At 43.9% G+C, this 12,707-nt stretch overlaps 1 protein-coding gene across 1 annotated transcript in view; it reads left to right on the top strand.

The window, feature by feature from the left end:
- The window catches only part of SFMBT2 (Scm like with four mbt domains 2), a 214,057-nt gene extending 201,738 nt beyond the window's left edge, over positions 1-12,319 (top strand). The window contains exons 17-21 of the mRNA XM_054593939.1: positions 1,041-1,216; positions 2,421-2,587; positions 2,951-3,220; positions 3,963-4,091; positions 10,681-12,319. Coding sequence (XP_054449914.1) covers positions 1,041-1,216; positions 2,421-2,587; positions 2,951-3,220; positions 3,963-4,091; positions 10,681-10,821 — 883 coding nt within the window. The 3' untranslated portion in view covers positions 10,822-12,319. The remainder of the gene's footprint in view (positions 1-1,040; positions 1,217-2,420; positions 2,588-2,950; positions 3,221-3,962; positions 4,092-10,680) is intronic.
- Positions 12,320-12,707: the final 388 nt, after the last annotated feature.

The following is a 12,707-nucleotide window of genomic DNA, read 5'->3' on the forward strand; positions in this document are numbered from 1 at the left end:
CCGCATTTTTCTTAGTGAACCAGACCTAGGTTTTGAACTTAATATTTTATTCACAAAATACAAAAGTAATGCTCTCCTCATGTCACGCTCCTGTTTCCACAAATCACAGGATGTCCCTGTTGTGTTGTGGATGTATGCGTGTGTGAGTGACAGGCTGGCAGAGAGCTCACGGTGTCACCCCGCCAGTGGGCAGAGCCCGCCTTCCTCCGGAGTCCGTGCTTCTGGACTTTGGTTCATTTTCCAAAATGAACATGTGTTCTCTGTCAGAGCTACCCCCAGCCCCCCCATGCTAATTTTTGGGAAATAATTTCTTGTTCAAGATTTCGATTGGAAAATGAAGGTGCACATCAAGGGCATGGTTAAATAGGCCCCTCTATTTCAATGCATTCTCATTGTAGTGGACCCTTAAGGGTTGTGAATGTGACCTGAAAATAAAGACCTATGATCTGTTGCCAATTGAAAGGTTTATATTTGTTTTATACCAATGATACTTTTTAAAAATATATTGAAAGGGGATTCAAACCTATTTCCACATGCTCATCTTCTCAGCCAGGCATTATTTACATCGTTATTGCTGTAAACATTTGGACAAGGCCTGAAGGACATTTATGTTTAAAACAAGAATCCAACTTGTTTTTCCAGAAGATTTGGTTTCTAGTTTCCCGTTGGTGACATCACTGAAGATGGTTTTTCTTCGGCAGGAGGTTTTTTCCTCAAAAGTGATGAGCACCAAAGGACAATATCTAAATTCCAGGAGCGTCTGGAATCAGTGTTAAATTACATATGCTGCCCTGAGAATATGTGAAATGGAAATCTTTATTGTGGTGATTCTGTTTTAGCACTGTCATCGCACATATTGTGGTATTTCTGAAAAATATTTTTGTGAGAACATAAAGAACAATAAAACCAAATGACATGGAAATCACACAGAGCCTGCTTTCTTGTTAGAAAATAAAGGGGTACTTTGGGATACACTGTACAGAGTAAGTCTGAGTAATTCTATGATCCTGACGTGTTTTTCCTTCCTTTCTTCCCTCTAGGTACAGAGGCAAAACATACAGGGCTGTGGCCAAGATTGTCCGAACTTCTGACCAGGTAGCAGATTTCTGCCGACGGGTTTGTGCCAAGCTGGAGTGCTGTCCAAATTTGTTCAGCCCTGTGCTGGTTTCCGAAAACTGCCCAGAAAACTGCTCCATTCACACCAAAACCAAATACAGTGAGTACTAATAATGAACAGAACGCTGGCCCATGGGCCTGAACTGTGGGGTCACGTAGTTGGTGTTTATGGTTTTTCAAATAACCTCTGAATATTCTTTCACAGGAATTACTGTGGAAGAATTCTTTAAGATTTACTGGGGTAGATAGTTCTGTGTTTTTTAGCTCGGTATACGGAAAGGATGGGGTGATTAAAATCAGGACGAATAATCCGTGGTAGGCATTGGCAAAGAAGAAATGAGGAGGTATGTGCCATCATGAGTTTAGTGGATTGGTTGATTCTGAACACCATGTGACTGAAAGAAGAGCACAACAAAATGGATTATTGGAAATGGCTAGTAACCAGAATTACTTCTTGGTTTTCAACACTGAGGAATCTTTCATTGCCCTTCTTTACACGGGGCAGCCTCCTTGTCACAATCAGTTTCCCCCTGTTTGTACCACTTAATTCAGACTCTCTTGAGTGGAGTAGTGGAGGGTACCAAGCACTTCTGACCTTCTTTGCTCCTGTCTCTGTGTCTCCACTGTGAGAGTGGCTGCCGTGGCCTCCTTGCCTTTGCTTGGACCTCTTCCGGGCAGGATGTTCTCCCCTTCAGCACCTGCATCTTGCATCTCCCCATCACATGGTCGACCTCTCCCTTCTTCTTGTTGACCTCTCCTGCCTCTGTTCCAGTCCCATCTCTGTGCCTCAGCCATTCCCAGACACCGGCACCGTGGAGAGTATGAGCTCTGAGAACTCTCTCTCTTGGCTTCTGCTCTTTCTATGTCTCCCCTCAGTTATCTCATCTCCAGAGGGTGTCTACATCCCTGTCACAGTGACCTGGAAGTTTGCTCTGCCAGCCTATGTTCCAGCCAGTTGCTAGGGCATCACCAGGCCCCACAAGCACAGTGGGTGTTCTGTGGGTCCCAGCCAGCTGGGACTTGTCAGTTTGTGTGTCAGAACGAGGAATCTGAACATACTGGAAACACTGTTCAGTGTGAATTTCCTTCCATTGTGTGTGTGTGTGTGTAGATACATATTGTACATGTACACACACATATATATACACACATACATATATATTCACATTTCATTCTGCACACACTGTCACTCATGGAGGACTTGCAGGAATCTCCTCCCCCTCTCTCCCTTTTGCCTCTGTACTAAATGTATATACGTGTGTGTAGCCTTTTAAAAAAGCTTTTAATTCACTCTCTCCTTGTAGCCTATTATTATGGAAAGAGAAAGAAGATCATTAAGCCCCCAATTGGGGAGAGCAACATTGAAAGTGGACACTCTAAACCAGCCAGGCGTAGGAAACGGCGAAAATCCATTTTTGTGCAGAAGAAACGGAGGTCTTCTACTGTGGACTTTGCAGCAGGCTCAGGGGAGGTACGTGCTACCAAAGCACCTTCTGACACTCCACAGGGACGCAGCGCCCTGGCTGGCGAGTGTGACGGTTTCCTAGTGAAGGCTGCAGTGAAAGTTCGATGCTTACTGGTTGCATACGTGAGGTACCAAGAACCCTCTTCCTTATTTGTTGAAAACAGATTTAACACTGTCAGCTGCCCTAGCCACAGAAAGGCTGCCACTGGGACCCTGGCTGGGACCCTCAGATCAGTCCTCGGAGGCTTCACCTAGTGGTTTTCACGCAGCCACCTGGGGGGTAAAAGATCTAGGATTAGAGGCCGGCCTCTTGTGTTCACAAAGGCCCCTTTCACCTTACTTCAGTCTGTGCATGTTCCTCCTTCGTAGGAAAGTGAAGAGGAAGACGCAGATGCTGTGGACGATGACACCGGGAGCGAGGAAACCGGCTCTGAGCTGCGGGATGACCAGACAGACACCTCTTCAGCCGAGGTCCCCTCTGCCCGGCCCCGGAGGGCTGTCACCCTGAGGAGCAGCTCTGAGCCAGAGCGCCGGCTGCCCGTGGAAAGGGCGAGACGGGGCCGGAGAGTGCAGGCTGCCCCCTGTGCGGAGGGCGGCGACAAGGGCCCGGCTGCCAGCCAGGACAAGGACACGGGACAGGTAAGGCTCCTGGGCTCTGCAACTGGCTTGTCCAGACAGGGTGTAGGAAAAGAATTGCATTATGGTTTGTGGCCTAGATTTGGGGACACCTCTTCAAAATATTAAAGACATCAGCAGCTACTCCAACTTAGTTCCAGATCACAGGCAAAAGCTTAGAGATTTTACATCTTGACCAGGTGAGTCAGTGAGCATCAGAACGGAGCTCTGAGGTAAGCAATAGCACCCCTTTTTCTGGAAGCCTTTAAAACCACAAAGGATTTGTTGAGGAGCACAGACAAAAGAAGTCCTCAAGGACCCACTGAATGCTAGACTTTCCCTTTCTAGGCTACTTGGTGATACCATCAAATAGTAAATCAGCCTCTCAGGTCTCTCTTAACCCCACAGGTGCTAGATGACCAGCTGGAAGGTCACTAGCACCATTGTCACAAAAACATACAGGGAATAGCTCACTCCCTTGTGCACGTTTCCAGAGGCTCCTTTTCATTCATTTCTTCTCTTCCATCAGAGATGCTGCAGGTCCAAGATTCCCTGAACTTGGGATTCCACAACTGTTATCATTGTGCCTTTAAAACACATTTTACCTCTAAAGGCACACGAGTCACTGGAGGCCAAAGACCCTGTGGTTTGTCCTGGCATCTTATGAGAGACTTCAGGGGGCCGTCCTCTCATGGTCCGGGTTTTAGAGAGGGTCCTGCTGACCATGCAGTGATAAAATGACCTCCTGCTTCCCTTATCTCTGCAGGAAATAAAGCAAGAGGAGGAGGAGAGACTCATCCTGGAGAGCAACCCGTTGGAGTGGACGGTGACTGACGTGGTGAGGTTCATTAAACTGACAGACTGCGCCCCATTGGCCAAAATATTTCAGGAACAGGTATGATGATTCTGTGGTGTATTTGCTGTTTTTATTATGAGACTCTGGATCTCAGTGAAACCTGTTTTAGCTGGCTTCCTGTGACACAGCTTTGGTGGGAAAGGGAGCATTTCCACATTACATCTGTGGGTGGGGAGTGGATGTCTGGGGTCCACACAGGGTCTCCACCAACACCTTTTTCGGGGACTCTTTGTAGCCAAGTGGAAATGAGAGTCTCAGCCTTCCACTTGACCTTCTCAGACACCCTTCCCTGGGGCTGGGGCACCTGGTGCCACGTGGCCAGGCCGGAAGTCAGGGCCTGTCTCCGCCTCTGCTGGCGTGGGTGGGGCAGGCCACTTTGTCCTGCAGTGCAGCAGTCATCGTCTGAAAGGCTTTGTCTCCAAGGGCTACCCCTGGCCCAGTCCTGTGGCTAGAGAGAGCCGGCCACTGTTGGGCCTCTTGTCATCTGTCTGTGTCCATTGGCTTTTCTGGGTTCCCAGCTTCTTCAGCAATGTCTTGCATATGCACATAGGAGGCGAACATAAAACCCAGAACACTCAGCGCCACATCTCGTCTCGGGTCCCGCAGTCCCAGCTGGTCTGCCTTCTCTCCACCTTCAAATTCTTCTTAAGTTTGTTTTATTTATAACATCCAGGGCTTTTACTCATACTTGCCAGGAGATACAGGGAAAGATATGCTGACTCAGTCTTCTCAGAAATAGTTTTCTGTAGATTTTGTTTTATTTCATGCAGGTTTCATCACTGTGTTTTTTTCTTTCTTCCCTTTGGCTTTGTAAAATATTTTAAAGCCTATGGTGTGTGAGGTGGGTGTTGTGCTAATGAGGAATAAATACAAGAATGACTGAGAAAATCTATACCTTATAGGAATTTTAAATTTAGCAGGTGAAATGACTATAATCAGCTAAAACTAAGGCATGATATGAGGAGCCATAGGAAAGGATGGTTTTTATTTATATTTTCCTGAAATTAACATGCAAACAAATTGCTGTCCGCTAAACACATGCCACCTTGCAGACTTCTCACTAGTCTCACATAAAAAGTTCCAAGTTTAAGCCTGTGAGGCGTGCTCTGCTCTATTTGCTTAACTTGTTGAAATTTCTTGCATTGTGTCACAATGTTGTAAATAGCTGTCTCTCAAGACCCTGTACTTTTTTGAAAAATAGTTTTCCATATAATAAATTAAAAATATGTCTATCTAGTCTTTTTTTAGATTATATAAACCAATAGTCTACATAAAGGGTAATACAAGCAATAAATCAGGAAGAAAAAAGAAAGGCCTCTGATTTCCCATGCTCCCAGTGAATTTCTCAGATTTTCTCCCAAGTTTATCATAGTGTAGTAATGAATTGTGAAAAGCAAATTAATATGGTTCCCAGCTCCTCCCGGGGGAGAGTAGTTCTTAACATTCAAAGGACTCCGACTGACCATTGGAGTCTTTTGCGGACAACCAGTAAGTACACCCTGAATGAACGAATGAATGGTGGTGAGAAGGGCCCTTTGATCGCATGCGTGCCCTGGGCAACGCTTAAAAGCAGGCAGACAGGAAAACACTTCGTTAGACATAAGGAACCTGGGTAAGTAGCGTGTCTCTTCGTTTAAGACACACAAACAAAAGAGAATTATAAGAAGTGTGAGGACTTACATGATTTGGGGCATGCTGATCAGCTACATCTCTGTCTTGAGAATGAAAATACAGCAGAACTTTGAAATCTTGCTAAAAGCATTGCATTCAAAGACATGGCAAGTGCTGATGACATCATTTAATGTGCATATCTATCTGTGCACGTGTGCATTTCACACGCACTGCTGTGGGCCTCCGCAGTCAAAGGCCACCCTAGGAAGGTGGCTCTCTATATTAGTCTGAAGTTTTGTTTCTGTTTTGTTTTAGACCCAAAATCCAGTCTTAACTGAGAAATGTTTTTCAGTTGTCCTATCACATAGCAGAGGGCAGAGCCTCTCCCTCCCGGCTGGTAGGTTATCTGGGAGCTCAAGGCCGCTTGTACTGCGGAAGGCTTTGTACAGGCTCATGTGCTGATTTCTTTTACAAGTTTCTAGTTATAAGCAAACAAACAAAACCAAAGCTGATTTGGGAAAAAGGCTGAAATACTACTTATGCTAAGTCTTCCTCAATTTAGTTCTTCTAAGCCCTGTTTATAACAATATCTCAGAAAGCTTCCCAAGCTGAGGCTTCCAAGAAGTGAAGTGTTCCCGGCATGGTACCACTTCTAGAATCAAGCAATGGGCAGAGCCCTCCCTTCAGTTGCTCTTCTCACATCAGTTAAAAGCTTGGCCCTACTTACCTACTTATTTACCATGTAGAGAGAAAATTAGGTAGACTTTAATTGATAATAGCCTTATTCCTGTTTAATTTTAAATTTCACATTAGGCCATTTCACCTGTCGCAATAAAAGGCTGTTTCCCGCTGTGCTGTCTGAAGTACATGGGCACTTGAGTCGTTTTCTGTTCAATCAGACCTTTAATTACTAATTTTTACTAATTGATTCTATCATCTTTGAGCCCAGATGCCATGGCTGTGATTGGGGGAGGCCTCCAGTGGGTCAGTCCAGGCGCTGGATGAGTTTTTAGATGATCTGGAAGGAGCCCAGGGTCTTTATTCACCAGCGAGTGAAAAAAAAAATCACAGGGCATGGAATGGTAATAGCTATGTGAGTTCACGTCTCTGGATGTTGTCAATTCAGAGACTCTCATAATCACCAGGAGTATTTATAAAAATTATAAGCTCTCCATTACTGGAATACATGCCTTTTAATTCTGAAACATTATGGCAACTGCGTAAAAAAATCTATACTCTATAATTTCACCCTGTACACATGTACATCGTGCGGTAAAACCCCACACATGTATAACTAACAAACACAAAACTCTCAAATAAAATTTTCTATTCATTCACCTTTTAAGAACCAGAGACATATAATAAAGTACCCAAATTAGTGATTTATTTTAATTAAAAAATTTCAAGATAATTTATAGGTTTACTTCACATTTAGACTATTTTCTCCTCTTTCTACTTCTATAGACCTGAATGTTCCAATTAAGAAATTGCCACATCCTATACCGACCTCTATATCAAACAGTCTAAATTTAATTTTGCCATGTGATAAGCATAACTTTGATGTTGTGTGTTATATTTCATTTCCTAAAAATTAGTAGTCCATTTATAGTAGTTCTCTGTTGAACATGACAAGTGATTTGCCAGCGGTTCTGAATTATGTGAAGCCAAATTTGTAAAAATTAACTGTGAGGTCTCTTAGTACAAAATCAATGAAAAAAAAAAAAAAACTTTCTGTGCTGGTGTCATGTTGGTTTAATTGCTGAGACTTTATAATGGTTTTAAATTTTTTAATATTTTATAATTCACTTTGACATTTAAAAAAATAAATAAAATCAATCTGCATTTACGAAAGAGAGAAAAAGAGAGAGGGAGATGGAATCCTACCTTTTGCGACAACATGGATGGAAGTGAGAATATTAAGCTAAGTGAAATAAGTCAGTTGATGAAAGACAAATACCATATGATCTTCCCTATAAGTGGAATCTATTCAACAAAATAAACTAATGAACAAAATAAACCACAGGCATGGAAATATGAAAAAAAAAACAAAAACTCCTTTCAAACCAGAACAAAAACTACACATGAGAGCAACTGCAGGGTGTGGTATTCCTCCCTCGTCCCTTGACTCTGTACAGGGTCTTGTGTGTTAGGATTTTGCCCAGTTTTTCTTCCACTCACCCGTCTCTCCCTCCCACTTCTCTGTGGGGACCCTCGAACAGTTCTTGGTTATGTGCACTCTGAAGCATAAGTGACAGTTGGTGGGTAAGACGTGGCAGTCAACCACATTTGACATCACTCAGCTACTACCGTTGCTCTTCCATACAAGTGACAATCTGATGGTCAGGTTACTAAATCTATAGTGTCTTTCAACAGGCAGCATGAGACTTTAGTGTTTGGAAATCGGAGGTCTGATTTTATTCTGGTAGCACGTTCTTCTCAAAATAAGAGCATGCGGGAGTTCTGTGTTGCCTCGTCAGGGAAGGTGGAGAATGAGGTGAGAACCCAGAGAGGACAGCCAGAGACCCGAGGTGGCTCAGTGCAGACAACATGTATGTTAACCACTGCCCTCACCTCAGATATCAGGCCCAGCTGTTGTCACTGCTTCCCAGATAAAAAGCTGGTGAAGGATCGCTGTGATGAATCAGATAGCTTATCCTTAAACCACTGCTACCCCGTAATCTTCATCTTCCTGCCAATAGGAGTGTCTCTGCAGCCAAAGTTCAGCTGTGTTTTCCCTCAGTTCTTTAGTCCTAGATGTGCAGGGCTTCCATGTGGGTCTGTGAGACCCATGAGACATGTTTCACCTGCTTTTAAGAGGGAAGGTCAAAGATGTGGGCTCGATTTCATCCATCCAGTTTGCCCACATTCCAAATTCAGGCCACGGGGGATGGACTTTTCCCTACCCCCCAACTGTGGCCTCAGAACAGAGACCTCCTGTAAACTTAAGGCACACTCCCCTTGATTTTCACCAGCCATAATGCTATTTTGAATTCTGTATTTCTTGAGTTCTTGGTTGATTTTCTCTTATGTATTTTTATGAGGTAGTGCATCAGTGTGCCTTTCTACTGGTAGCATAGGGGGTTCCCTTTATAATACACTTCTTTGTTAACACAGTATTGTCAGACCTTAATTGCTGTGGGTATAAAATTATATTGTGTTTTGGGCCTAGTTTGCATTTCCTTGATTATTGATGAGGGAATTATTACCTTAAGAATTCCTTGATTCCTTAATAATTACCTTAATAATTCCTATTCCCTTAGGTCTCAGGTTAGGCATCACCTAATCTCTGTAGCCATCGTTGACTCCTGTAAGTTTCGTTGCCTGTCTTATTTGAACTTGTAGCTCTGTGCCCATACATTTATCTTTCTATATCCTAAGGTCTGTTTCCCTTGAAATTTATACTCTCCTGGAAGAGTGGGGGGAAATCTTTGTTTTCTTCAATATGATATCCCCAGAGACTATCAGAGTATTCTGGCACTTAGTAGATGCTCAATAAATGCTTGTTAAGTGAGTGACATCCTCCACTTAAATGTGGTGCCTACATATGGCAGCCACCTTAACTGAAATTATCTGTAAAGAGTTATATTTATATTTTAGGGCTGATTTTCCATTGTAACTGATTTTCTATGTCCGGGGATGGCCATCATGACTAACTATAGATGTTAAAAGCTGAGCTACCATTTTCCTTCCAAAGTTTAATATCAGAAAACCGTGATTTTAGTTCCAGTGCTGCATCTAACCAGCTAGCTTTTCTGTCATTAATTTCCATCTTTAAGAAAAGCTTCCATCTCCTAAAATAAGTTCAGGTCTATTTTATCAGGTCTGTTCTGTTGATTTCATTGAAGCTAATGGTTAAGTGTCCTGCACGTAGTGTTATACATTAGTCTTCCCAAGATTAACATTCATACACATTTTGGTTCTTTGCTGTAGACATTTTCAAGACAGCCAAATAAAACATTAGTTTAAGAAAATGAGTACCTATGTGAAATTCATTGAGTCTGTGGCTTATGGCAGCCCTGGGCCTCTCCTTCCTCAGGAGGCATAAGTTCTGCGGGGCTAAGTCTCACTGATGCACTCATTCCACCACTGAGTTTTGCCATGACCTTGGGCCTGCCGTCTCCTAGAGCCTGAGTTATTCCCTCTGGGATATGAAGAGCATCCTGCTGAATGGAAAGAGGGGTTGCAGTTACACTCAGCTGCCCAGTCAAACAACATCTACATAAATAAGCCCAACTTTTATAGAACCAGGAGGGTGAAGGGGCAAAAATATACAGTGGTGATCCTAAAGCTTTGCAGTAAGCCTTTATACCCTTCGTCCTGAGGCCTCTTGTGTAATTTCATGGTCACTTAATGAATATTGTTATTTTGGGGCCCCTGTGTATGATGGGGAAGTAGTCAATAAGACGCAAGTACAGGTAGCACTTCCTTCTGGGTGATGTAGGTATATGGATATAGATACGTGTGGTGGGCGCATGCACGTGTGTCAAAACACCTGAGTTTTCCTCTCTGGAAACTGTGCGGTGTCATTGGCACATTTTTCTAACATCTTCTTACCCATTCTGATGGTGGAATAGTAGACCTTGGCAGAGAAGAGAGATTTTTTCTTTCACCAGAGAGCCCTTTTCTAGTGCTCAAATTAAGTCACAGCAAAGCGTAGGAAGGACTGGGCCTGGGGCAGCGAAGGGGGCCGGGGAAGGGGGTAGGGATGCGGGCGGGCGCTCTCCCTGCAGGGGACAGTGAGCTTGGGAGAGAAGAATTCCTGCAGCAGCTCCCCCGTCCAGCTCTTCATCCCCACCAGCCCAGGCATGTACATTTCAGAGTAGCCAAAATTTTTTTTAGCAAAAAGAATGTATTAACCAAGAAATGAGACAGCCCTTAAGCCAATTGCCTTGTCCAAGCTCTTGGGAGGAAAGGAGAGCAGTCCTCACACCCTTGGCCCCAGGGCAAAAGCTGCTGTGACTAACGTATTGCCTCCGTGCGCACTGTCTGGGCTCTAACCTACTTTCTTTTCCAACAGGACATTGACGGTCAGGCGCTCCTGCTGCTGACTCTTCCTACAGTGCAGGAGTGCATGGAGCTGAAGCTGGGGCCTGCCATCAAGTTATGCCATCAGATCGAGAGAGTCAAAGTGGCTTTCTATGCCCAATATGCCAACTGACTCTACCCTCTTGATGATACGGTGTCTTGGGATGGTTTTCAGGACTGGAACTTTCATTTTTCCCAGATACATGAGATGGTTCATACACAGTTACCGGGAAGCAAGAAGCATGAAGGATCTCCTTCCTTCACCAGCCTGTTCCATAGTTCCCTGTTTTTAAAGCACACACCAGGACCCCCACCGTGGCCTCTGGAGAGTGTAAATTAAAGTTCTGTGTTAGACCCTGTGGGATATGAAGAGCTTTTTTGTATATCCACATCTCGCCTTTCTCCCACCCCCAAACCAGGCAGCTTCCTTTGAACAAGGCTGTAAACCAAGGCCCACATTTCTTTGAAAACACCTTAAGATGCAGTTGACATCTTTCTCAATGTGACTGACCACAAGGAGATTGCCTGGCTGGTAGTTTTTGTTCTACTCATTCTTAGGCGCATTTATACATGCTTCTTTCATACTGATACACGTGTGGCTGTGGCTGTGTGGCTGCCACCGCAGTTTTGATCTTGGTGGCAACACATTTCTCAAACACAACTATAGGCGATGCTTCAGGGTATAGTTATAAAAAGGTGGGCTAAACCTGCATTGCCTATCAGAGGTGCCTTTTAGGAAGTACAGAGAGCAAAGGAAGGTGCCATGTCATTGCAGTGAGACAGTTTTTTTCTGAGTAATAGACAGGAAAGGACCTCACTTTGCAGGTTCTTTTATGGAGTCTAAAATATCTCAAATGTTCTAATTTAATTGTGACCACATCAGGGAGGGACTTCTTTAGTCTCTTGGGAAATGTTGAGTTGTATATTGAAGGAAAAGCTTACTTTCAGACAGCAAGAATAGGAAGAGATTGGAGACAAGCTTTTTACAAACCAGCTACTTCCCCTTGGATTCCCTTTGAACGCCACTTGCGTTTGGTTTGGCCCTGGTACACTCATTTACAATAAGCCAGTGGACAGAACACTGGACCTGGAGTCAACATGGTCTTTTCCTGGCGGAACTAATGACTAACTCCTTGATCTTGGGTAACTCTGCGTGACTCTGCACCTCATTCTTGCAACGTGACAGGTTGGAACACTTAGGACTGGAGCAGTGAGCCCACGTTCCGTCTCCATTTTGCTCCTGCTCAGGGAAGAGTCCAGAGAGATTGGCCAAAATGAGAAAAAGAGAGTAAATGAAAAAGAAGGGTGTCACCACAGCTTTTAACTCTGTCATTCCTGCAGCTCACTGTGGCTTTGAGGTTCTTAGGACGTTTCTTGGGTGATGTTCATTAAATCAGTGAAGTCATTTGCAGAAAGATCTGCGTCTCTGAGAACTGACTGGTTTTTGTACCAAGCACTTTATGGGTGCATGCCCCTGAGTGATCCAGCATATATATATTCAAACCCAAATGGACTATCATATTCTGTTGCCATAGTGGCCCAAATACCTTTAAACTTGTGCAAAGAAACCACACCTTCAAATTGTTCAGGAGTAAACATGAAAAGCAGAGTGCGCACTCTTCTCTTACTTCTGTCCTATAATTACCTTGATCTTTTCTCTTGGATCAGCCTCAACAATTCCAGTAATACCATGTGGGGGGCGGGTGCTTGTTATCTGATCATACTTCCGCTACCTTTTAAGGCAGGATTGTCAGATTTGGAAAAGTTTGATTATGAATGCTAATCTGTACTAAGATTTTGACACTGGTCCAGATGAAAATGGAAAACAAATAGTATGTAGTTGAAATGTTTTTGTCTCCCTGTAGCTGGTTTCGACAGTCCAGTTTTAAATACTTGGCAAATGCATTTGCCTGGAAACCGCTGACGGAAGGACCGCTGTCCTGAGCTGTGCTGGTGGGCACCGTCGTAAGGAAGGAAATGTCTGTGGTGATTCCTGCTTGGCTTGCCGTCCTTTCTCTC

Source organism: Pteronotus mesoamericanus, unplaced genomic scaffold (assembly GCF_021234165.1).
Source record: "Pteronotus mesoamericanus isolate MK-2021 breed Mesoamerican mustached bat unplaced genomic scaffold, CSHL_Meso_final contig_130, whole genome shotgun sequence".
Taxonomy (NCBI): Eukaryota; Metazoa; Chordata; class Mammalia; order Chiroptera; family Mormoopidae; genus Pteronotus; species Pteronotus mesoamericanus.